Source organism: Athene noctua, chromosome 5, assembly GCF_965140245.1.
Source record: "Athene noctua chromosome 5, bAthNoc1.hap1.1, whole genome shotgun sequence".
NCBI classification, from domain to species: domain Eukaryota; kingdom Metazoa; phylum Chordata; class Aves; order Strigiformes; family Strigidae; genus Athene; species Athene noctua.
The window spans coordinates 8,238,928-8,264,765 of NC_134041.1; the positions used below are offsets into that span (position 1 = coordinate 8,238,928).

General features: G+C 38.4%; 1 protein-coding gene across 2 annotated transcripts in view; it reads right to left on the minus strand.

Annotated features, from left to right (window-relative positions):
• The window catches only part of ELAVL4 (ELAV like RNA binding protein 4), a 65,203-nt gene that overhangs the window by 34,974 nt on the left and 4,391 nt on the right, over positions 1-25,838 (minus strand). For both annotated transcript variants that reach the window (XM_074906245.1, XM_074906244.1), the window contains exon 2: positions 8,288-8,528. In XM_074906245.1, coding sequence (XP_074762346.1) covers positions 8,288-8,528 — 241 coding nt within the window. The remainder of the gene's footprint in view (positions 1-8,287; positions 8,529-25,838) is intronic.

Sequence of the window (25,838 nt, forward strand, 5' to 3'; positions counted from 1 at the left end):
GGGTATATGTTACTTTCAAAACCATTTAGATTGCTTCTACATGGGTCACACTTGTTCTTGTAAAAGTTGCCAAGCAAAAGCACTGGGGAGACAGGCAGATGTGACCTCCACAGTGCAGCTGTGCTGCTCATCGGTAGGGCTGAAGGGCAGAAGGTCTTGAGTAGCAAGGAACAGATGAACGCTGGGTAAAGTCAGCCCTGGAACCCTGAGACATATCTCCTGGTGTGCTGTCCACTGCTGCCCTGAAAGACCCTGCCTCAACTGGACAATAGCATTTTGGTAGTGGACACTGCTGGCACTCTCCCAGAGATTTCCTGGAACTCTCTCATTTTTCTCCTACCCTTTCTCCTTGATCTCCTTGGGCTAAAAGGAAAAGAAAAAGGGTTAGGAGCAGAAGCAGTTGTGCATGAGTGCTGAAGCACAGGGTCTGTGCTTCTAGAGGGAAGGGCAGAACAAGGGAAAAAGGACAGACAACACTGGAGGTTAAGGGTGGTGGAACCCTCTATTTGATGACAGTCTGGTTCAACAGAACTGCTTCACCTGGTTGTTCTCTAGTAGACAGTTACCTTCAATGCAAATAATATGAAGGATGTAAGAGTCGTCTCAGACCAGAAGGTCAGCCTACACACTGAAAAGCCTCCAATATCCTTGTATCTGGGTCACAATTCTAGACATGTAGATGTGCTTGTGCTGTTGAGAAAAAACATACTGCTAATCCATCCTCACTAGACTTACTCAAACCAAGCAGTTAAAACTTAAGAATAAGTATGCATTAAAGGCATTTAATATTACACTTCAGAACAAGCTCAGGATTGAAACTGCTGAAGTTAATTAGAAAGCTCTTTCACAGCACAAGGGTCATGCCTACTTGCTTTCTGCCTATTTGCCCCAACACTTATTTCAAGAAATTAAAATTCTTTTGTTTGCCAGCACAGAGTATGCACCAGATGACTGCAGAGAGGCAATGAAGAAAATGCCGGATGAAAATTTGTCCATTTTACTCAGTGTTTGGAACAGACATCAAGCCATACCAAACATTTTAGAAATCCAACACCAAGACTCTCACTACTATTTCTGTGTTCCCTCTCCCACAGTGATAATGAATTTAGTTCAGATACTTAATGCAAATGTTCATTTTGATAATAAATATTTGGGGATTGTCTTGATTCTGCAGCCCTCAGAATAGGATATGGAACACTGAAATCAGGTTCATCTCTACTCAAGAACAGATACACTTCAGGAAATAAGCAGCTATAAAAATAACTAGGCTGCCAAATTAAGATCAACTTAAAGGTCCCTAATGACATTCAGAGCCATGTATTTAGTCTTAAAAATAATTCTAAATTTTAGGTTTAAAAGACTGAAGCATGCTGGTTTTTTCATGTCTTCTAATATTTTGTCTGCATGCATTTGGAAGAACTAGATAAAGATTAGAACCAAAAATTGAAGCATGCTCTGTATTCCTTTTTTTTCATCTCTAACACATTTTATGCTTCTTTTTTGGGCATTTGTCTTTCAGCTCCTAGTATACTACACTGACCATTCCTTCCTTGCTGGATTTTGTCCGTGCATTCAACTCGAAGTAGTAACTCCCATACAGATCTCCTGCACCTACTGAAATACAGCAAAGCCAATCTGCAAGTCACTTCCTGAAAATCCCAAGGTAATTCACTTAATTTGGTATTATTTTTCAGGAGAAAAGAACTCTAGCAGAGTACTCTGCTGTAGAAGTGTTTTTCCTATTTCTGCAATTACTAAGTCTTTTGCTTTCAAAGAAGTCAAATGCAGAAAACTGCACTGCTTCTTACAGAGCTTCCATATACAGCCAATTTGAGGGGCACTACTAAATATGGCCTTTATATGCAATCAAACCAAATGCCAGAATTATATTCACTTTTTAAATGGTGATCATCACAACACATATAAGTCTAGGTTGTTTTCCTGTTTTGAAGGGTTGTGTTAATCCTTCTCTACTACTGGAGCAAAGCAACTGCTGCTAACACTCAGTCAGTCTAACAAGATCTGTACCAAATAAATGATCAAGAGATCAGTGACTAGTTACCGCTGCTTTACAGAGAATTACTAAAAAACCCTTCCAAGTCAACAAGGGAATAAGCTACCTCTACAAGGTATTTTTCTCCTAAACCCTGTTATTAGGTGGGCTTATGCCATAAGGCATGAGTGTTTACATACTTTTTAAAGAGTTTAGAAGTCTTATCTAACATAATCCCTACATTCTATAATCCTATCTGTTTAATGTATTTTAAGTGGGGGAAAACCTCTTGAACCAGTAATATCTCAAAATGGAAGGGACTTTCAAAGCACAATCAGTGAAATGGACATCAAGTGCAAAAGTAGTTTATGCTCAGATTAGACTTTTGGTCATTCAGGATCTGGTAACTTAATGCTGTGTTTCACAGTAAACTATATTTATTTGCATATGGGTCATTTTTTTCTTCCAATAGGAAACACTCTGGTATGCCCTTTTACAAAATTCCTATAGAAAACATATACAAAACACTGGTATCCTTTGTATGTGAAATTTTCCGTGAATACATGCGCTATCTGCAGCTCCTAAACATAAATAGCTTTGAAGTAGTTCCCTTGAATAAAAGAAATATTTTCCTCCCATGAGAAAGTGGCACAATTTTATTAATCTCTGCAATTGCCAGTCCAAGTCTTTCCAATGCAGACTTAACCGTGCAACAGTAACCTACTATCATGAACTATGTTACCAAAAGGCCTCTTTCCTATAATTATGTTTCACCATTAATCCTGGTTTTGCTTTCTGTCTTTCCATTATGATGAGTTTTTAGAATCTCTCTTTGATCCCAAGATGAACACCGTGACCTCTCACTCATCTACTCTATTAGGTATCACAACCTCCCAGTAAATAAAAAGTCTCAGCTGCTGCCCGCTGCAAACACTGGGCCAATACTAGATTGTCTGTTTACTAAGGAAAGCTTAAGTAGTATTTTCCTGCTACTGCACACCTGCCATCAGCTCCAATACCTTCCCTCCTGGAGGGCCATACACTTGGAGAACATGATCATACCTGGCTTCCTCACCTCCTGCCTCGTAAGGTCACTGCCAGAGTGCCATTAACGGCTTCTGCTCCCAAGGATACAGATCTCCATCCACTGTTTTCAGAAGGGAGTTACTGATTCCAGATACTGAAATTAAGGCTGCTTAATTAAGCTCCAAAATTTCAAGAAACTCCAAGCACGCGATCTCTGAACAGCATGTTCCAGATAGAAACACCAGTTCAGTGCCATCATTCACTGAACATGCTTAGTTAAATAAAACCTGGGTCTTTGTTTTACAACAGCACCTTTTTGGTATGTGCTGGTAAACTGCTCATTATACAAGGAGATAGGAAAAAAATTTTAGAAGGCAGATGACACCAACTTAACATACTTCTGGACCAGAAGGGGTTCATGGTAGCTTGCTCAGCACAGGCAGAACCATCCTCCCAGGTTAGGAATTTACAGGTTTCTATGGAGAAGTGAACACTGAATGCTTCTCATACATTCTAAGATACTATTTTCCTGTACTCTCACAATAAATTATTTGACTGCCATTTTGCTAGCTTCGGGTTCGTATGGTTGAACGTTTGAAGAGTGAGGAATGGATTCTAGACTACAGGCAAACCAATCAGTATTTCTTTCTCCTAACATGTGATAACACACAGATGCTACTGCTTTGAGTCAATAGCTTGCCTGTCCTGAATTTTCACTGGGATCGTCAATATTTGTATTACACTTACAATGCCACGATTATTTCTGAACTGCAGTTTTAATCTGAGTCTGCATCAGCCCCATTATAAATACCTGAAATTAAAATGAAGTATGTAAATATTTGTGTATAATCTTAAAGGAATTGCAAATTCAAAAGGAACAATTTAAAGACAGAGCTGCATTTTGGGCAGAGGAGCAATGAAGTTCCTGATTATGCATGCAAAGAACATCAAATTGTGCCACACAGCAGGAATATGCAAACTGTCATAAATTGTGATGCACAGAAATTCTGCATCAATATTCTGCTTTACAGTGTGCCTAGATCGTTTTAAGATATGAAAGACTGAGATCTAAAGACTTTAGATAAAGATCATTTGAAGAATACCTGTTAAGATTACAGAGAAACAAAGCTGAGCTCTTAAGAATTGTATCTAAGATCACCGAATCAATTAAAAAATTAATAACAGACAACCCCTTCTCCCCCACACAAACTATGTCAACAAGGACAACTCACTTGGCCAGCAGCAAGTACAGTGTCTCCGACAGACACTACACTGACTGGATCTTTTGTTTTCAAACATGGGACAAAACAAGTTCAGCATTTCTTCCCTCAAGATTCTCTGATGAATTCAAGCACTCTTCTTGCCCAAGTCAGGAAGATATTTATCACTGATTCTTCAGACAAAATAAGAAATAAAGAGTATCTGCAACACTACACAGCTTAGCATTGCTTGTAAGCACGGAGACTCATATCCGAAGCCATAGTATTCCTTCGTGAAGACACCCCCCCCCTTCATGTAATGCTGCTCCAAAATGTTTATGCCATTTAGGTTTTTTTTAAACTCAAGTTCCTTCTCATTTTTTGAGAGCAGCTGATTAAACCTGAACAACTGGGTTGTTGGACGAAATATGCTGTAGCTATGAAATGGTACAGCAGGGACCAGTTTCACTGTTAATTTAAAATGCTAGAATTAATTAGGTAGTGTAAATGAAGAATTTAATAAGCACACTTTACAACCACAAGTTCTGCTTTTATTAAACACCCCTGCCAAATGAAAGCAACTATCTTCAGTCTGTTTTTCCTTGTCTCATTCCCTTAAAATCTCTGCAGTAAAAAAAACATTTTTCTGTTGCAACCCCTCCCCCATAATTAAAATGTATGCCTGACTTCCATCTCCTCTTTCAAGTCATTAGCATCTTTTAAAAATGCTACTGTATATCCTGCCTGTTCTGAGCAGCTACCAAACAAAACCGAAGTTTACAATTTTGGTTTTGAATACCAAATTAAAGGCTGTCTTAGAAGCTGTCATTCCTATTCAACTCAGTACGGTGTACTACCAAATTAACATATTTTTTTAGTAAAGGAATATGCTTGTTTAAACATGTGTCTTTCCAAAGCGAGGGGTAACATCACGAATCAATTTTCTTAAAAACCCTACTACTGTTCTAAGACTGTAAAAAGACTTGGAGCAGATGATTATTCCTGACATATATTGTTTAATCCATTCTAAAATTAATAAGAGTTCAGATCATAAATTCTCTCAAAGGGATCCTGTATGTCTAACAGCCTTTGTTTAGCTTTGAACTCCTTGATAAAAGCATTTTGGGAGCCTAAACATTATTTCACAAAACCTGTGCAATTCCTTACCAGGACAGGGGAAACGGAATCTTTTGAATGAACCAATTCAATTCCATCTAACCTCAGAAATAACTCAAGATTTTCTAATATGGTTTTTCCAGGGTAACTAATTATGATGATGATTTATGACCTTTTCTATTTTTCTTGAAGCAATCTCTCTACAGCTTTTTACTCCAGCTTTCTTGGATTTACCTGATATTCTACCTTAGCAAGAAGGAGAAAAACTTACTATCTATAAAGACAACCCATATTTTTAAAGGGAAAAGCTCCAACATTTGTTTAGAGGCATACTACAACAGCGCACGCTTAGCTGAGATTAAAGCCATAAAATTTTCAAAATGATGAAATATCCAAAAGCAGACAAAATCTAAGTGGTTTCAGACCTTCACCAGTTCAGCCAGAATAGCTCAAGAATTTACTGTTTCTGCAATATAGCTTTCACTGTCAAAAGATCTACCTTGATTTTTAACAAGAAAAAAGCAGAGTACCCTGAGAGCCAGTCATTCCTGTAACAGCCTACTGGCATACTTCCACCTCTCCGCTCCCAAAAACCATAAAACTCCAGATAGCCTAATGAAGAGCACTTACATGATGATCCAGAAAGATGAGCTAGGTATGACCTCAGTGTATTTCCTTTTTGTTACTCTCAGTGTTCTAAGAATCTTTAAAAAAATGGACTGGTGCTGGCGGAGAACTGCATTCGATTTACTAACTGAATTCAATATGAGGGATGAACATACATCCTAAAACTTAGTAATGTTGCACAATGCCTTGATTACCAAGCCGAAAACCTCAGCAGATTAAATTCTGTTTTCAAAAATGGCAGAGACTTTGGATATTTTTTTTTTCAGATGTGGTTCTTTTGTACTTGTATCACTTTGAAACAACACATAGGCTATGACTTAAGGGCAACGTCCTCAAAGCATCTGTGTATTTTTCAAAATTGTTTCCTTTAAAGTATTTTACTGATCATAAAGATTTATGCAATTTGTATGAGAAGAAAAAGCACAGGCAAAAAACTACCCAAGAATATGTCAGAAGATCATATAGCAAATTTCTCACATCTTCAAATACAGAGACAAAAGCCTGGAGATAGAACAAAACAAAAAGAATACTGTTCCTAGCCGATGAAGTAATGGCTCTCTGTCCAAAGACAGACAATTCTCTATGAAAACAACATTGAATATCTGAAGTCTTGAAATTATACTGCAAGGAAATCACCATGAATTTGAGGGATCTGTGAAGCAAAAAAGCTCACAAATCACAGGACCTTGCCACAATCAAAATTCAAACTATGCACACTAGACTCCTGTAGACAAGGGTTAGGTATTAACTTCTGTATGAAGTAACTGAAACAATCTGCGATTTTATTTCTCTGATTATTTTCAGAATAAAAGAAAAGCAACAGTCTGAAGCTAAACTGGTCTGGTGGCAGATATCAAGTGTGGTGCATCACACTGGGATACTGGGCCAGCTACGCTTAAAAAAGACGACGACTTGAGTTACTTGCACAGAAATTTTTGGAGTGGGATAAGGGATTTTTCTTTAAGTAGAAAAAAAGAATAAATAAAAGTCAATTCCATTTTTCAGTCTTCTTCCTTTTAATACCCCTGAAGCTGTGGCCCAATCAGAAGATATACTGAAATAGATACATCATGGTCAACATGCTGAAGAAAGCTCTGCTGGACTATACTGAGGACATGAGCTGCCCTGCAGCTACTGCCACATTTGTTATGTGCCTTGTGTTCAACCAGAACATTACTATATGTCAGGAAGTAAATAAAAAAAGATGCATTGAATGTTTAAAAGCACTAAGCAGATCATCCTAATGCTGCTAGCCCAACAGATGCCAGGCTGTTATGGAAGTCGGTACAAGATTTGCATTTTAATTCCTCATCTTTACATGGTGCCTCTGTCCGCAGAGCACACACCCAAGCTGCCAGGAGTGCATCTGAAATGAGACTGCTCCTTTACTAGAACTCCGTCCTTCCCAAGGCTGGTGCTCTCAGATAAACATAACAGCTCTGGCGATGCACTAAACAGCAGTGAAATTTCAGCTGTTCCCCACCTACAGTGCAAGTAGACACACAACCTATAAAACTAACCTATAAAGCAAGCTGTAAAAGCTGATTGTTCATCCCATCATCTTCTTGTGCATTTGTGAATCCCTGGCTGTGGCAGCAAGGGTACAGAGTAGACTAGGTGCATCAGCACCCATCCAAATCTCTAAGCAACAGTGAAGGCATCTCTGAGTTATTATCTGTAATAGGAGGCTTTTCTTATTTTGAACGTACCTACCAACCAGTTTCACTTCATGCAGAAAAAAAAATCATGGCAAATCAAAACATTTTCAGGGAACAGTTCATTAACCACTATCCACAAATATCTGAATGAAATCCAGAACAGCAGCTCCCAACTACAGACTACTGCTGTTTCAGATCACCACAGTACGTAAGCTATGATGGGCATGCAGAACCATCTTTACAGTGTTGTTAATAGGCAAAAATTTGATGAAGGTATGGTGAGGTTCTAAACCAGAATTAGGAACGGTCAGTTGGCTCAAGACTGCCCTCCTACAACTCCAAGTCAATGTTAAATAAAAATCAGAATGATCAGGAAAAAGTAACACCATCAGCTGAGCCCTGCTGCAAGAAGGTGCAGTGTTACACACATGCAGACTGTCTGTGCTTGTACTTCCCCTCACATCTGTACTGAGGCTGAAAGACAAAAGGCTTCACCTCCAGCTGTTTTAGATCCAGCATGTATCACTGAAAACCAAACGTTTACCATCTGAAGGAATATTTACAGTATTCCCTCTGCTAAGCACTTGCAACGGAAGCACTGAGGTTTTGCTGACCCCAAATGTAAACTGACCCTAATGCACATAAAGTCAACAATATGAAGGACTTACCTGTAATTTTGTCTCTCACGAGCTTGCAGGATTCTATTTCACCAATGCTCCCAAAGAGACTCCTGAACTCCTCCTGGGTCATGTTCTGGGGTAAATAGTTGACTATGAGGTTGGTTTTGCTGTCATCTGTAGCAGCCCCTGTCTGCATGGGGGAAGGGCAGTTTCTACTGTTGCTGGAGGGTCCATTGGTTGTATTGGAAGTAGGGCCATTCGACACCTGAGGCTCCATGGTGCTAATTATCTACATCAAAATAAGAGGAGAAGAGGAAAAAACCCTTAAGTTTCATAGATACAATAGCTATTTTTAAAGATACTTACAAACGAATGAGTAGGTAGCATTCATGGCCAATTTAGATACTTCAACAAAAAACCCCGGCTTGATTCCTCTGTTATTGTTGCAAAGTAGGTCATGCTAGTCTTTGGCTGTGAGCATATACTAAGATGCAGTTAAAAAAACCTTCTTTTTTTGTTAATGCGAAGCTGATTTCTGCTTTCATCATGCAGCCATTTTCACAAATGTAAATTTAAACCACAGAAATTTAATTATAATTTAAGGTAATAATCATAATTAAAATTATAGTTCCATTAAATCAGATGAAGTAAGTGTATGGCTCTATATGAAAAGGTAAAATATTTTACCTATTTAATAACTGTATCACAGAGTGCAATGACAACAACATTAACCAGGCACAGTCAATCTGCAACGTGTTGTCATTCAGACTGCCTTCAATTAATAAACTCAGTGTCCCAAGACATACCATTTACTGGTTCCAGTGATGACCTATATTCTCCAGTTACATTTTTCACTAATGAACTGACACCTCTTTAAATAATAAAGCCCTGGATTTGCAAACTTGAGATACAAAGGTCTTTAGATATTTACTGGAATCAAAAAGGTTTAATCAGAGAAAGGCTTATCAGACACAGGTGCAGGCTGGAATTTTAACAAGCACATCTATCTTGAAATGTGAAACTCCAATTTTCACAGAAGAGACTCAAATAGACCTTTCCGAAAAAATGACAAATAAGAATCCAGCTTAGCAAAGTGCGTACAGGACAGTAGCCCCATTGTAGCCAGTACCACCGGTCACGTGAGTAAAGCTGCCTGCATGTTTATCTGCAGGCTGAGGACTGAAGAATCTAAGTTTTCAACTGCAAACTGCACAGGCAGACAGAGGAAGCAGAAAGACCTGGGTATTTCAAACCTTTTCTATATAGCATTTGCCTCTACTATTGTTTCCAGACTGTCTTCACTGTCAGCAGTGCTGACAAGGGAAGGACATCATCTCACTCTCAATTCTGGATAAATTAAAGCAATGCAAATGGTGGCTTTTGCTGTCTACTGTGGAGTTTGTGATCCGCAGCTTCACTGCTATCTCTTACCAGAGAGCATCCCTCAGATGGGCTCAGCCTCCCTCCAAAGTCTTAGAGTCTAATGATGCAAACTGCTGCCCTGGGCAAGAGACTCCACTGCCCAGGGACAGGGACAACTGAAGGATAAGACACCACATACTCTGAGCCTTGTGTTCATCTGATCCTGTTATTATTATAGTCAGCTTAATTTGCTTTCTTTTTTTAAATCGAGGGGTACATGTTGTGACAAATCAGGCCTGTAACTCAGGAGGATGGGGGGACACACATCAAAAAAGGGGTGTCCATTCCAAAATTAACTGCATGAGGGTGGCTCAGACTAAATAGGTTATATTCTGATTTTTTTTTTAAATTGAAATACTTCAGTGTTAGTTTAATACCTCATTTAAGAAATAATGCTCATTTTTATCAGCAGAAATAAGTTTTGAATTACCATTTTTTTAATTATCAAGCCCAGGAATAGCTACTTGGTTTAACAATTTTTAAAAAGAAGCCTTGACACACTGTGCTTAACCGAAAGGCCTTAAACTACACAGCAGAATCATTTTGAAAATAAACTCCACAAAAATAGTAACTTATTGAAAGAAGTCAGCACATCCAAACCAGAATCCCCCTGACGATTTTACCAGCCACATGGCACCAAGCACTGCTGACATCCTCTGTCAAACTGTACCAGCCCCATACACTCCTCCCTTCAAGGTTTTCCCTTTCACCTGGTTATCAGCTGTATTTCCTTTTTTCAATCTGGTTTCATACATGTATCTATTTGCACATACTACTAAATGCTTCAGATGCTAAGTCTGTTTAGCCTAGGATTCCAGCTGGAAGATCATCCTCCGATTTCTGCACCTCTATGACCCCACAGCAGACAAACACCAGTTCTAAGATTAACTAACAGCCTGCTGCAGAGATGGGGTTTTGCACCCCGAGGCTGACATGTTTCAGCTAAGCATAGTGTGCTCATATACGCTGTATCTGCATCAACTTGATTTAAATGGGGAGGAGGAGGCAATTCCAGTTCTGACAGTAAGACTTGGTCAGAAGATGAGTGAAGCAGCTGATAGGGTTAACGGCAGCTTTCTGCGTGCATTTACATCATCTGACCCTATTCTTTCCAACATAAAAAACCCACAAGGTAAACTGCAATTTTAGGGACTGACCCTGCCCTTCTAAAGCAGACAGGAATACCACACCACTGGTTTCAGTTACAGCAGAAGCAGGACTTCAGCACAATGCACTGAGGAAGGTACATCATCTATTATTAGCAACAGACACAAAAGCTATCTATAGTCCCCCATGATAAACAATGACCCTGGATCTTTTAAAATCTGTGAAAGAAAACAAGATTCAGAACTGGCTGGTGTCCTATTTATGCATTTTGCAAACTCTTTAGTTACGTTTTCAGTATGCTTACCTTCCACACCAAGCAAATAAACAGAATTCAACTCAGGTATTTAACATTCAGAACATTAACAGTAAGCTGCTCTGTAAAAATATCTATTCTGCAACAATTAGACTTCCTCATATCATACTGCATCAAAATATCTTGGCATAAACTAATGTTGCATTAGGTGCCAGGTTTTCTTCTTACTCTCACTCAACTCCAATTAAGTTTTCCTGATTTTTCAATAGTAGAAAAGAGAATCAAGGCACTTATTTGCCCTTCAAATTATTGCCAAGTTGTAGGTTACTGAAAATCGATTTGCTGTATAAAAATTAGATAATGGATAGAGAGAAATGCTGAAGAATTATTAAAAACGTTTCTGATAAAGTATTTCAGATGCAATTTTTTTACTGCATAATTTTAAGCCTCCATTTACAGAGCAATTTCTGTGCAAAAGCACTTATGTACCAGAACTTGCATTCAAAGTTCTTATGGGCACAAAGGAATAATACTTATTTTAGATGTACATACTGATTCACATCATTAGTAAAGACTTAAATTATTAATGTTAACAAAGAGGTAAGTCCTTAACTCTCCTTTCCAAGCATTTTGTCCTGTCTCCTGCATGTCTGAAGCTCAAATCCACTGTTAGTAGTTCAGTATGCATGCACTAGGACATTCATTGTCCATGACTGTTTTTAATATTAAAGTAGTTGTTGATCTCATGTCAGTCAGCACATTACATAACAGTAACATTATTTATTCAAAGAATAGATTTCAACATGCCATTTGCTGTTTTTTTCCTATCCACAACACTAAGAATTAGATTTTTAATTCAATACCTAGATCACAATATGAACATTTTAAAATAGATAGTTGTGTCCTGAACACACAGTTAACTTCCATTATGTTTTAATTACTGGTAATAACACAAGGAAGCATTGGACTAATGCAATTCTACAAAAAAATTAAAGAAAGTTGTTAGGAACTCATCAAGGGCTTATTTCGATAAAGTCAAAAATACACGTGGAAAATCCAACAGTGACCTCACCCCAATGTTTTTTTTTAATATACCCTTACCTCTTGAAGATTAGACTTACAACTCTATACATGCCACTTAATTAGCAACATCGCTATGCTTATGTAGACCTTCTCTGACCCAATTTAGGCAGCTACTACTGGTCTTGAAGTATTACAGTGCAAGCATCACATGTGATGACATTCACATGCTACTGGTATAAAGAGGCATTTTGTTTTGTTTTTTGACAACAACTTGCCAGATTCTCAATACTGAAATACCATGTTCTATATACAGCTTTACAGTACAAATTGCAGTCACTGTTGATAGACATTGATAATTTAGCCACCAATAATTTGAATATTCTATCTTTGTAACATTGAAAAAATACTATCTGTGACAGAATTTAGAGACTGCAATTTATAAGTTAGGGCAACCCATATTTCAAATTCTGGATGTATTTCATCAGACTGCTACTTTTAAAAACGACTTCTTGGTGTACTACTTTTCTCAGTATGGTAATGTATCAGCGAAGTACAAGGTATTTTAGTTTGACAGATTTCAAAGAAATGCTTTGCTGCTCAGGAAGACAGCATAAGCTTTGCCAGTGTTTTGCAAAATACTGCTTACTGAAAGGTTTGGTGTAACCCCTCCTACAAAATATCAGCAACAAATATCCATTATAGCAACTCTGACATTACAAATAATGTTCCAGAAATACTTGTCATTTTTTTTAGTTAATTCAATTAATTTCAATTTATTCCTACTGAAATATTAGCTCCTACAATAATGCAAAGAATACCTGTATGTATAAACACAACTATTACAATGCTTAAATAAGCTAGACTAACTGACATTAATCTTCAGTTATTACAGTAAATATGTGACACCCATCTACCATTACAAAGCACAGTTAATGAATCACTTCGAAAACTACCCACAGACCGATTAAGACAGTCTTATCTCCCTACTGCATGCATAAGCAATAGCCAGTGGCTTGATAAATGTAAATATACATGCTTTATATTTACAAAATTTGTTAGCAGTCTAAAAAGAAGGTCTGCATGTTGAACTGAAAGACTGTCACATACATACACCCAAAGGAGCTTGTATTCAGAAGATAATTAGCACCCATTCTTGTTACCTGAATTACATATACTCCACTGCCCATATTCCACAATAAACAGAAATTAATTTGTTATGTATGGAAAAAAGGTAACAACTAAGAATCTTATTTATAGTCACTAAAGAGAAGTGTTTTTAAACATATATACCACAAGCAATCTTTCCCTACAAATCAAAATCTGAAAAAAATTCTTATAACTGGAGAATTCATGCACCCATATCCATTTTGAGGGCACAGAACTAAAAAAATTATCTGTGAATAAGGAATTGTTCACAGCACCTAAATGCCAAGAAAAGTGATCATGGTAAATTACACCTCATGAGGAATTAATGAGGCCTAATTTTATATTATTTTTAGGTGTTCATTAATGAACAAATTCAGAACATTCTCCCATGAAAAAAGAATATAGATAAATAATGCAAAGCTCTATCTAAAAAAGCTCTTTAATTAGCATTGCAAGTTGTTTGATTTTACAAATGAAAACAAATGGTGCCATGGCAAAGGTCCCATAACCATCTCTTGAACAACAATGACAAAAGGAGAAACAAACAAAACCTCTCAGAGAAAATAAACTTAGATTCACAAAGATTTTCCTTCTATGAAGGAAAACAGGCTTTAATTCCCAGCGCATCCGCTCTTTTGAATGGAAGTCACCACAGCAGAAGTCTGTTCCACAAGAACTTTTACAGGTGAGGAAAAACCCAAGTTACAAGAGCCGCCTTGAGTGATCCATCCACAGTCCTCCCCACCTGCTGATCTGTATGGGAATAGCTATGCCAAAGCCAGAAGGTCTGTCCATAGGTACAGAGTGGAACATGCCACTACATCCAAGACCAGGTCCCTCAGCCCTGGACCAGCAGCTGCGCACTCCCACCCCACCTTCGGATGCAGCCACTCCTCCTCACGAAGATTAAGCACATCTCTACATTTTTGCAGAATGAGGCACTGGATTGTAAAATCTTCAGGAGAGATTATGTCTTCTTCTCATAGGAGTGTTAAAAAGGAAACACTGTTTTCAAGTACTCATTGGTTCAAAACCACAACTCCAGCAAGAGCAAGAAGCAGGTGCACCTGAACCTTGCATACACATTATGTGGGTTTTCTCCTAAAGCCACCTTAGGTGAGGCAAGGGATGCTGTGTGCAGCTCCAGTACAGATTTTCTTCTCTGTAACACAACTGTCAAATTTCACTGTCAATTACGTTTTTATTAAAGCTTATGTACTGCACAACTAGACTTTGCTATTATTTACCTAATAAATACATCATGAACATGAAATAAAGGAGGAAAACGAGGCTTTTGAGTAAATCTGCCTAGAGGCAAATCCAATATCCCAGAAACGAATCATTATCTAACCCTCCATATTTTGACACACTCCCCACTCATATGCACTTTTACATGCTCCATCTTTCCCTTCCTTCGAGTAAAAGTCATATTTAATATTTTAAATATAGATACAGCTGAAAGTCTCAGCTCAAAACTAGCAGTCTCCGGCTCTCATGGCAGGGATACAGTTATCTTACAAAATCTTGGTTTCAGAGTGCACTGCACTCAGGTTGAAATGGCGTTCAAACATTTTCAGCAAGTTCACATTTATGGGTACCACAGTAATTTTTACAGAGCACACAAATGTTCCAAATGGAGAAGACAACAAATGCGTTCATTTTAAGAGGCAAGCTTCAGCACAAATAAAGAAAATTATTTTCTTTAATAGCTAAATTTATCCTGATCTAGTCCATTATAGGCTTTTGCATGAATATGCTAAACCAAAATATTCTGTCCCCAATCCGCAGTGAAATGAATTAAAAGTTTATTGGCAATATTACTTGTTATCACAGCAGTGCCTGAAGGATATAACTGATACGAGCACCAAGCTTTGCTAGGTACTAATTTACAAATGGGTACTAAGGGCAGAGACTGTCACCGTACCAACACGGTGGAAATAAAAAGACAGAAAGGCAAAACCTGTTATTTTTATTTCAAGTTTTGCAGAAGGGAAAAAAAAGTGAGCCAGAGGAGAGTATCTAGGCAAACTGCTGAAGTTGCTAACAACTTTTTCAAAAAGCAAACCAGCAAAATGTACCTGTCTTTTTTGGAGAAAGTTTCAGATAAATGTCTTCTGTTCCCATGAATTATGTCATCTACAGTTTTGCATTTGATTTTGAGGACAAAAAGGGAATGAGTGAGGAAAAAAAGGAGACACTAAAGTCATAACCATTTTACTGTCAGTAACGAAAGTATCAGTAGAGAAAACCACTCAGAACTACATGTGCAATAACCACACGTAACACAGGAACAAAGGCATGATACCACACACTTCATATGGCCTCTTACTTTTCCTGCAGGTACCCTACGGATAAGAGATGAGAACTACAATTAGCATACACACAGCTCAGTACTCCCCAAAGTCCAGAGGAAACACAGAGGACTGGGGAGCAGATGCATGGACAACCACTCCATGCACTGTGATTTCTGCAAAGCACAATAGAAGTGCTGCACTGCACACTTGTAAGGACAAAAATATTCCTCCAGAAGCCAAATATAGTTATAGCTCTATCATATGTATTACCTCAACTCACAGTATTTGAGGTTCTTTAAGAATTTCTACTGGGCTTCATTTTCAATCGCTGCTTTCCAGCTTCTTCACCTCTTGCAAAGACTATGGAGAAACTATGCATGTCTGAAACTTCAGAGGTGTCTGGCTCGATTCTTCAGTGTTCTCCAAACATCTTACAGAAGTCTGCAGCAAACATGCTCAGCAGCACTAATGAAACCATATGCAAGGAAAAATAGTATATTAAGTGATGGTCACAGAAGTTTACTGCCATCCCTGTATTAGGGTCATCCTTCTAGAAAGTCAGCCAGCTAGCCCTTTATTTAGACTGGTTTCACCAGAATTTGTTTGTCATCATTTGGGCCACTAAACATAATTTACATATGACAATATGGAAGAACATAGCCTTGATTTCACAGCATTCAAATGCCGCTCTGGAACAAGCTCTGAAGAAAGCCATCATCAAAAACACCCAGAGAGGAGATCTGCAGTCTATTGGACTGCTTACACAATTAGCCCAGGTTAAAACCCCTTCTGTCCCGCACATCACAGTCCATTAACAAAGGCCAGTGGCAGGGAGGTGTCCTACTTCTATACCAGGACAGGGCCATCAATGGCTCCTGCCCACCCACATCCCCACGGGTCACTGGCCACCTCCACTCCACAGTGTACTGTTTTTAAATGAGAACAAAGGCAATGCGGTCAGGCTCTGCCTTCTGAAGGAACATTTATTTCCTCTTTAATCACCCTTCTATGTCTGCCAAATTTATACCAGGCAACTCTGTACCTAAAATTTTACAGAGGTTTTATTTTATTTAATCCTCCTTACTGCCTCCTGGATTTTCATCTGGATCAACTACTTATTCTTTCAAGATGCATATGAATGCTAGAGGAGTCTGAAAAAAACAAACAATCTCAACAATAAAATGAGATCGATCTTTGATTGATACTCCAAGCCAAAATTTGATGAAAACATCCTCTTTCTCCATGGATTGCACTTTATTAGGCATAGCAAAGGCAAGAGGTCTCCCAGTGACTGCCTTGTCCCTCTTGAAAGAAACAGTGACTAACAAAAAACATTTAAAATCTGTGCTAGCAGGATGATAAAAAAGAAACACCAAAACCATTAAGTATATGAAGCAAACCCTGAAAGATTGGAGAGCATTTCTCAAAAGCCTGGATACTAGATAATGGCAATACAAGAGCATGGTAAAGATCAACATCAAAGACAGGACTTCAGTCTAAAGGATACACCACCTAAAAATACACCGAAATAAAAGCAAAGGAAACCAAGAAAGTCTTTATATTTTTGGTTACTTTCTGAATTTTATTTTTAGCTCAGTTTGTTTCCTAACCACTACCTACTTGTTTAGTTTACTGACTACATTACTGAGTTATATATTACTAATCTGTAACTGAATTCTATTACTGACTCGGGAGTATGTATGTTGCACTGTACTGACGCACAGATTCCCACGGGTACGTACATGTTCATGTAAGCAGACAGCTGCAAGTCTTGAGCTGCTGTAGACCTGTCACAATTCCGGTTTATGCTTTTCCCTTTAAGAAAATAATCTAAAATCATTTGCAACCCAGGAGTTTAGACAGTGAAAGCTGTATTACAAACCTAACATCTACTTACCAGAAGGGAGCAAAGCAAAGACAGCACAGGCTCTCCGTGAAGCCTAACAACATCCAACCCCCTACCACTATTTCTACTGAAGTTCTAGAAACAAAAGCTACAGTTTCCAGAAGCCCTTAAAAAGCAATATTTAAATTTTAATATTCACTGCAATAGGATTTCAGCTCCTAAGCCATAAGTTGTTCTTCTGAAAATGTTGCCCATCTTTTTTGTGCAAAAACAGACTTATATTAGGCAGGAATAGATGGCTTAGCAAAACGTACACCACAACCAAGATGTTTTAAGGCTGTCCTCAACAGGACTCTGATGAAGACACACTGGTAAATGCAATTAGAAAACACTAATCAACATGTGTACATCTCAACTGCTAGCAACAGCATTTCTATGGATACTGCTGCTTGCAGGTCTAAATGAGACAGACCCCAAACCAGGACTTAGCCGAACATTATAGTTTCTATCTCCATCATCAGAAGTGTTAGCTTACTGCAAAGAAACATTATATTTATCTTAGAACTGAATTGGATTAGTAATGAAGATATTTACATATTTTCTAAAATTCACCTTAAGTCTACTGCCCTATACCACACTGATATTGCTCATGGAAATAATCTTTTCATGAAACACAGGCATTCCTGCTTCTGTAACATACCTATGTCAGACAAAGTTACAACAAATGACTCCAAAATATGGCCATCGCCATCTTAGAGGTCATGAACAGATAATAAAAGTTGAAGACTAGAAAAACTTCTGGTGGAAAAATGATCAGAAATTACCCTCTACTATGCAGGGGCAGCTGTTTACTCCAATGGTCTCAAAAGTATCTAGACAATGGCTTAAATGAGAGTAAGGTTTAATGTACTGTATGGGATAAATATCTCAGTAGTACTTAAATTCAAAAGCATCTATGCTAAGCTCAAAGATCCATTACCATAAATTACTAATATATTATTATTATTCATCGATGAAGGACAAAATACCAAGTACATATGCATGTATTTGTCACAGGTCAAGCTAACAGATCTTAATGGCTTATCCTGGACATAAACTATTAATAATCTCTGTCCTAAGGAAGCAACACATGCCACAGTACAAATCAAACACCCTCCTTATTCCAAAGATGCCTCCTAAAGTTTTCAAATTAAATTATACTCAAATTCACCAAATTCTTGTTTGTATAAACAAACACACCCTGAACACCAAGAAACTAAAAATTTTTCAGAACTCCTCTTAAAATACCTGAGCAGACCTCATGGATAACACACTCCTGCTAAAATGCAATTCTGCTAATGCACCCAACAGGACCCCTGCTGACCACAGCCCCTGCTCAGATACAGGCACTTGTGAACAGGGTGGGACCCACACGTCCCAGCCATCCCAACTCTAAACCCATACATCACATGTTGCTTAGGCATCAGTAGGCAACAAGAAAAATGGCAGCAGTATTATGGATTACTAGGCAGAAATGCCCTAACAGCCTAAATGCGTAAGAACAGCTTACCTGAGTACTAAAGAGAATCAAAATAACCAAGTTATTGTCCTTTCTACTGGTTAGCTTTTCCTTGCAATACCTGGCAGTCATAGGTAGCCTCTTTAAACTTAAGAGCTGGATCTGCTCTATCTGTCTGTTCCACCTCAAAGAAGGAAAACTGAAAAAAGTGACATTGTGTTGTTATTAAAACTAATATATCACCCAAGCATCCCTGACCACTGAGGCATTCAGCCTGAATGCCCTGGTCCAGCCTGGTGTTGAAATGCTGGAAGAGAACATGGCTCCTGCAGCGGCTGCAATGGCTACAAAGCTTCTTGATAATCACAAACAACATGACACAAATAACGTTCATTTTTGCATACAGCAAAGACTAATGATGAAAATTAAACTCAACAATTTCTACCCCAGTGAGCATCTACATTTGTGAACACTGCTTTCAGTAGTTGGGTAATGACAAGCACAGACAATAAAAAAAGGATTCTAAAAATACACTACTCTTTTTCCCTGGATTAGTGTGTCTACAGTTAAATATAAACTGTGCTCTATAAATTATCAAACACAATGTCAAATTCTGAAGTGCACTCCGGAATCTCACAGAGCACACGAAATACAGAATGATAATTTTGTCCTGGCCCAGTTAGTCTAAAGAACAATATGCTACTGTGCTAGATCATGGAGTTAGTTCCCATCAACAGTCACACTAAAAATGGCCACAGCCACCACCGTAGTTGCGCACTGAATTTTTCAGGACCCTCTGCATCAAGCAAAGAGATTAATTCCCTGAACAGCTGCTCTCACAGGAAGGGAATCAACAGCAACATTGCCACAGTATAGCTGGCACATGCATATTAGGAAGAATTTCCAGCATTCACGCTTTCTGCTAAAAATCAACTTCCCCCTACTCATCTACTGCCAGTAACTTCATTTGGAACAAAGATATACAGGGAACGGTATTAGAACTATTTTTATTTAAGGAGCATTTGTTTACATGCATTATTACTTCTACGGTGTCGTGACTGTGCCTTCTGCTCTACAGAAATAACAGGATGAATCTTTGCCCACAAGTTCTTCTGCACAGAGTACAGCAAAAACTCACTGACCACTAAAGATCAAGGATGACCAGTAGAAGAAAAATGCAAGTACAGCAACTAACAGTCATCTTCACAAACCCTTCAATCAAGTAAAAAACCTGAACAACCCAAAGTATCTCTGGTCCTAAACACACAATGAGTTAATACTTCACCACTGTGTAGTGACCTAAACATGGATTATTTCATGCTGTCGAGTTGTGAATTTCCTACTACTTAACATCAAACTGCTGATGGCTACCAGAGCCTCCATGTCAGTTTAGAAGGACTGAAAAAAGGCATGGCCTCCTCCCCAGATTAGCATTTGACTCAGTACACGTTTGTTAGTATTTTGCCCATGGAGTTTACTACGAGCCTCTCAAATCAGAACTACTATGAACAGGACAACTTCCACACACCTTAAACACATCATAAACATCAAGAGTTTAAATTAATCCACATACTAAAAACCCCAATACAAAAATCTTCTGAGGAAGTTCAGTCTAGCTATAATAATTCTCAAAGTCACAAGATTAATGTCACTTGTAATCGCAGTATGGAAATGTGGACTTCTGGCAACTGCCCTGACCTGAAGCAAGAGAGACAAGGGGACAGAGTCAGTTCCTGGAATTCCACATCCACACTGGGCAATTAGACGTAACATTTCAAGAAAAGTCAGGTCTACCTTAAACTGAGTTACAAGTACTGCTATTTTTGCTAGTTCTCCAGTATGCAATAATGAGAGAAATTCATAAGGTGAGGAAAAGTAAGAAGGACAAGGCTCCTTCATACATCATGTCCCTACACAAGGTTTTCAACAGCACTCAACCTGGGAGTAAATACTTCACAGTGCTCAGAAAAGTGATCAGCTACTCCAAATGAGTGCACATGCAAATACAGGCCAACACACAGGGCCCAGGCACAGCACGGTTACCTGCTCCGGCAGCAATCTTTTTGGTCTTTACATGGAGGATCAGACGAGACGTTCTCACCAAACGTCCCTCAAAGCAAAAACGAGAGGGAGCTGTTTGGTTTCCCTTCCACAGCTTGGTGAACGCACCCGGGTACGCAGCAGAGTGGCTGGATCTGAAGGACTTATGCTACTGGAAACGCTCCAGTGGCATTGCTGCCCTCTGCCAACAGCAAAAGTCACTTACGTGGACAGAAACACATTATGTGTGGAACCTTCTTGAAGCACTGCGAATGACAGAACCACCTCCCATAGTCATTTGTGTCTGTTTTAAAACAAACGTACATTATCATATTGCCTTTACCTCCAAGAGTTCTGAATACTCAGAAGCCATTGAATACGCTACCACCTGGTTCCAAAAAATACTGGAGCATGGCTCCAGACTGGGAAAAAAGTACCAACTGTAATGTATAAGAGCTTTTATATCAATAAAAAAGTTTTAATATTAAAAGAATAAAATAAATGCAACCAAGTATTTTTTTCTCAGAATTCAAGGACATATTACTTCCCATCACAACAGCATTGCTGACGCAACCTCATGTGTGCCTTAGCAACAAAGGCGTACTACAGAATTTTATATACATCATGACTAAATATTATCAAAGCCAGGCTTGTATTTTACCGTGCAACTAAACCATTTCCAGAGAGGACACGCAAAGGTTTAGCTATCTTAAAATTATTTTTTATTATTATGTCTTTTCATCCCATTTAATTAACAATTCTGAACTGGTTCACAGCCTTTACTTTTACAGTTTTTCTTCTCCACTGAGGGGGAAGTCCTCACATAAGACACAGTCAAAGGTAGAACAATAGGTAAAAGACAGACAGTCGAGCTTCTTCCCTAATTTTGGGGGGCCTAAAGTAGTAATAATGCATTGGGAGCTCCAAAAAAAGGTTACGGAAAACAGATTATAGTGACAGAAAATAAAGATCAACCTAACACCAGTTCTACTGAGCTTATTTTTAGTGAATTTATGAAAGCAATGTAAATGATACAAATAAGACAATGTTAGGTAGTTGCAAAAATTAACTGCATTGTAGTCTCATGTGAAAGTATTTAATTTCTAACACTGATGTTCCAACACTATTGCAAACTCTGTCAGAATACTTAAGTAAACAACAAACAAAAGGTCTCATCTTCAGTGCCCCAAGCTATCGTTCAAAACTGGTTATAATTAAAGGTGTGAACAACAGAGTAACAAACCTGCAAAGTCAAGGTTCTGAGAAATTAATGGGCATCACACCACTGCACCAGTTCAAATTTATCACTCATTATCTCCCCGACTAGCACAGTGCTGTTTCACATATTAGTGCCTCCTTCTCTCTCCTCCAAGCCTTTCGTGCCTTTTCTAGATGGCTAATTTTAGACAATTACTGCCTCTGACACATTGAAACCTTCTCTCCCTCCTTTCTTCTTCTTGCTGTAAAGCTAGTGACCTACAAAGGCCCCTGTACCTAAAATATTCCAGTATTTTAGAAAGTAAAGATTGATCATTTGAGGGGAAAAAGCAAGCCAACAGTCTTAGAATATCCGTTTCTCCAACATCCTCACTTTCCTAATCTCAAATGGTTAAATGTACTCAAATGCAAAGGCTAAGGCAACATACAGGTCCCCATTAAACACTTTTACTAGGATTAAATCTATTGTACTTGTTGAATTGAAGTGTTAGCCTCCTCTTCGCAAAATTTTCTGGAAAATGAAAAATGTGCCTCGCTTTTAAAGTTACTTGGAAGTCCTATGCTCTTGGTAATTGGGCATTTACACAAACAATTGGAAAGCATGACGCTACGCAAAACGCCCTTTCCCTTCTCATACAAATCCCAGCACTTTCCTGAACATCCATTCAAATGAGAAGGGAACATGCATGAACACACACATAAATCATCTCTTCCTCCATCCTACTCAGAAAAAGAGAAAGAGCAAAAGAGGGATAGGAGTGCAATGGGGGAGGGGTGACTTTCCATCACAGATTAGCAAATTTTGCAAAATCTGGCCTACCCTTTAGAGAGGTACCATGCTTTTTAACATCGCCGCACTTGTAAAAAGGCTGTTTGTGCCCACTTCTCCCCCCAAACCCCAATGACATTGAAAAAATACTGCATTGCAGTATTTGCCAGTGCATCGGAGTGTATCCAGTTAGCTGTCCCACAGACAAACAAATGTACATTTTAATGTGTCCAGGCATGTAAATGAGTTGTCTAGTGGACACAGATTGCCAAAACAGACAACTGGATTTGTCAAGTTATCTGCACCTCTCTCCCTCTCACTATAATATTCTCTGCCACTGCCCATTTCTTGCCTGGGGTGTTTCCTGGAATTATTTTGAAAGTGCAAGTTCCCAAAGAAGACAACAAATCCCCCTGCCAGAATATGGGACACAATCATACTTCATTTCTTTTGAAAAATCTTGGGCTGTGGAGTGGCTCTAGGTTATGTACCAACAGTATGACAATTACACAGAAAATAACCTGCATTTAATTAGTACACTCCCAGCATACCAAGTAGGAAGGTTGAGGAAAAAATTTCACTGTAACCTAGAAGATATTATTTCAAAAAAATTAATACATTAAATATATGCAAGATTAACGCAACTGGATTTTCTTTCAATAGAGTCACAATATTTAACAGGACCAAATAAAGATGGTGAAGACTATTCCAAACCCATTCAGATGGGATTTTTAAGTATACCCCTTCTAGCTCATTGTAGCCATCCTTTGTCACAACAGCTGGGGCTCACTTTGAGAGCGCTCAAAAAGGTAAAATTAATAAAGAGGAAGAAAGCAAAGGAGGCAACCAAGCCAGTCAACAGTGGATAGACATCCCTGTACCTAGCATGGGAACTTGATTAGTAGAGTACATGAGGACAGGATTTTAAACTGATGGCTGGTATTCACATTGCATCAATATCCAATTGTAAAATCTCATCCTTTCTGACTAGTAGTTCACCAAGACAACAATTTTTTTAAAAAGCCACCCCTAAAAACAACTACGTTTTCTCTACCTTTTTGTCTGAGCAGAAAGAGGATTTACATTTTCATCTTTCTTTGAATCAAGATTGCTACGAACGCTAATTTCACTAACTTAATAGCTATTTTTCTATACGACGATTTACAACGTGATCTTTTACATGCAAAAAGAAAATGTCACTATGTACATGCAGGCTGTATTCATTAATATAATGTTAAAACAAAGAAAAGAGGAAGATCGGGGCAGGAACACGTGCGCCATAAAACAAGGATTACATTATTTTTAAATCTTTGTAGAAACACCAAATTGAACAGAAAATGAAAATGTAACTACTAGCTGATGACTCTTAAAACAAACAATGCAGCTGTGTATAATAAAAGGCACCCTTATTTATTGTCATGACTAAGTTAACGGATTTAGAACACAGTATCTCTGTTTTGGACAGAAGAAAAATTATTTTACTCTCACGTACAACTACAATGCATGTCAGAATACGTCTCTGTGCACATGCACAGACTGTAAAATACAGAATTTTACACACTCACACCCTCAAGACTTCGCCCCTACGTTGTAAAGCAGTGCAGTTTTCAGAGGGCCATTCAATTACTTCTTTACAGAAAGGATTGCAGCAGAAGCAATACTTAAAACAAAGCAAATTAAAAGGGGGATTTAATTTCTTTTTATTCATATTTAAACTAAGCACCACCATTCCTGCTTGAATTTGCATTCAAAGTAACCCTGCACCAGAGAAAGGAAGAAAGTAAAAATATCTGAAAATCTGAAGACAGAAAGAAAGGCGTGTTCTGTATTCTTGCTTTGCTTCTCTTGTGCCTCCTGATGTGTGATAGATGAGCATTTTCTGGGCAACCACATTTTTATATCTTTTACGCTACTGTCTATCACTTACTAGTCTACTACGCTTTTTTAACACTTCTAGCACCAATAGCTATTTCCTATTATTGTTTGCCACTACAATAAGAGACCACCACAATTAGCAAAATATTCAGCTGCAGTTTAAAAAGTGAAGTTGCCACAAGGAGTCTGACATTGGAAGTGGATATTGCTCCAGCAGATATAATAGACTGTGGCTAAAGGTGGGGCTGGAGACGAAGAGAAGAATAATCTCATTATTTTTGTAAATTCCACTCAGCACATAAACCCTAGGATATGGTGAACTCCCCTGAACTGATTATTCTGCCATATAACCATCTGATTTTGTAAAAATACCAATATCACTTAACACAAAATCACTGCTTAGGGTAAATTCATTCTACCTACTGTTCTCATAGGGACATTTGCTGGAAAATTCTAAGAAATGATTTGCAGAAGCTATCAGCTGTGGGAGTTCACTATTATACCTCTGTCAACTTCATTCAATATAATTTACATTTTTTTTTATACTGCCTCACAGGATTCCTTGCAATTTTTTGCACGTACAATTTCACAGCAGGGAGGGGGAAGAAAAAAAAAAAGAAAGATAACCCTCTTTTGCAGAGGAAAAAGAACAGATGCTTAAAACCAGATTTCTAGAAATCACTGTAAGCCTGAGCCAGAAATGTAATTAACACCTATTTATAAAGAATAATTAAAGTTGTGACTGCCACAAAGAACAGCAGAGATAATCGAGGTAGCCCCTGCTTTTTTTTTTTAGATTTTTTTTTTTTTTTACACTGTTTGCAGTATTCCCACATGATTGCCACCTGCTCCCCCACTCAGCTTCCCCTATGCTCGTTTCCCCGGCAACCTTTCATTGGCTTTTCCTCCCAGCTATCGCTTTCAGTTCGGCTGCTCAGTCTAATCTTATTTGTTTTACACCCATCAAAACAAGCAGCTAGACAAAGACAATCCTGTAAGAATGGGAAAAGACCGTCGCTTTGTTTCCCCGGTTATAATAAATATCCGCGGCAAAAGTCTGCAAAACGTTAAATTAAGGAGAAGGGGGGGGACCCCCACACCCCCCAGC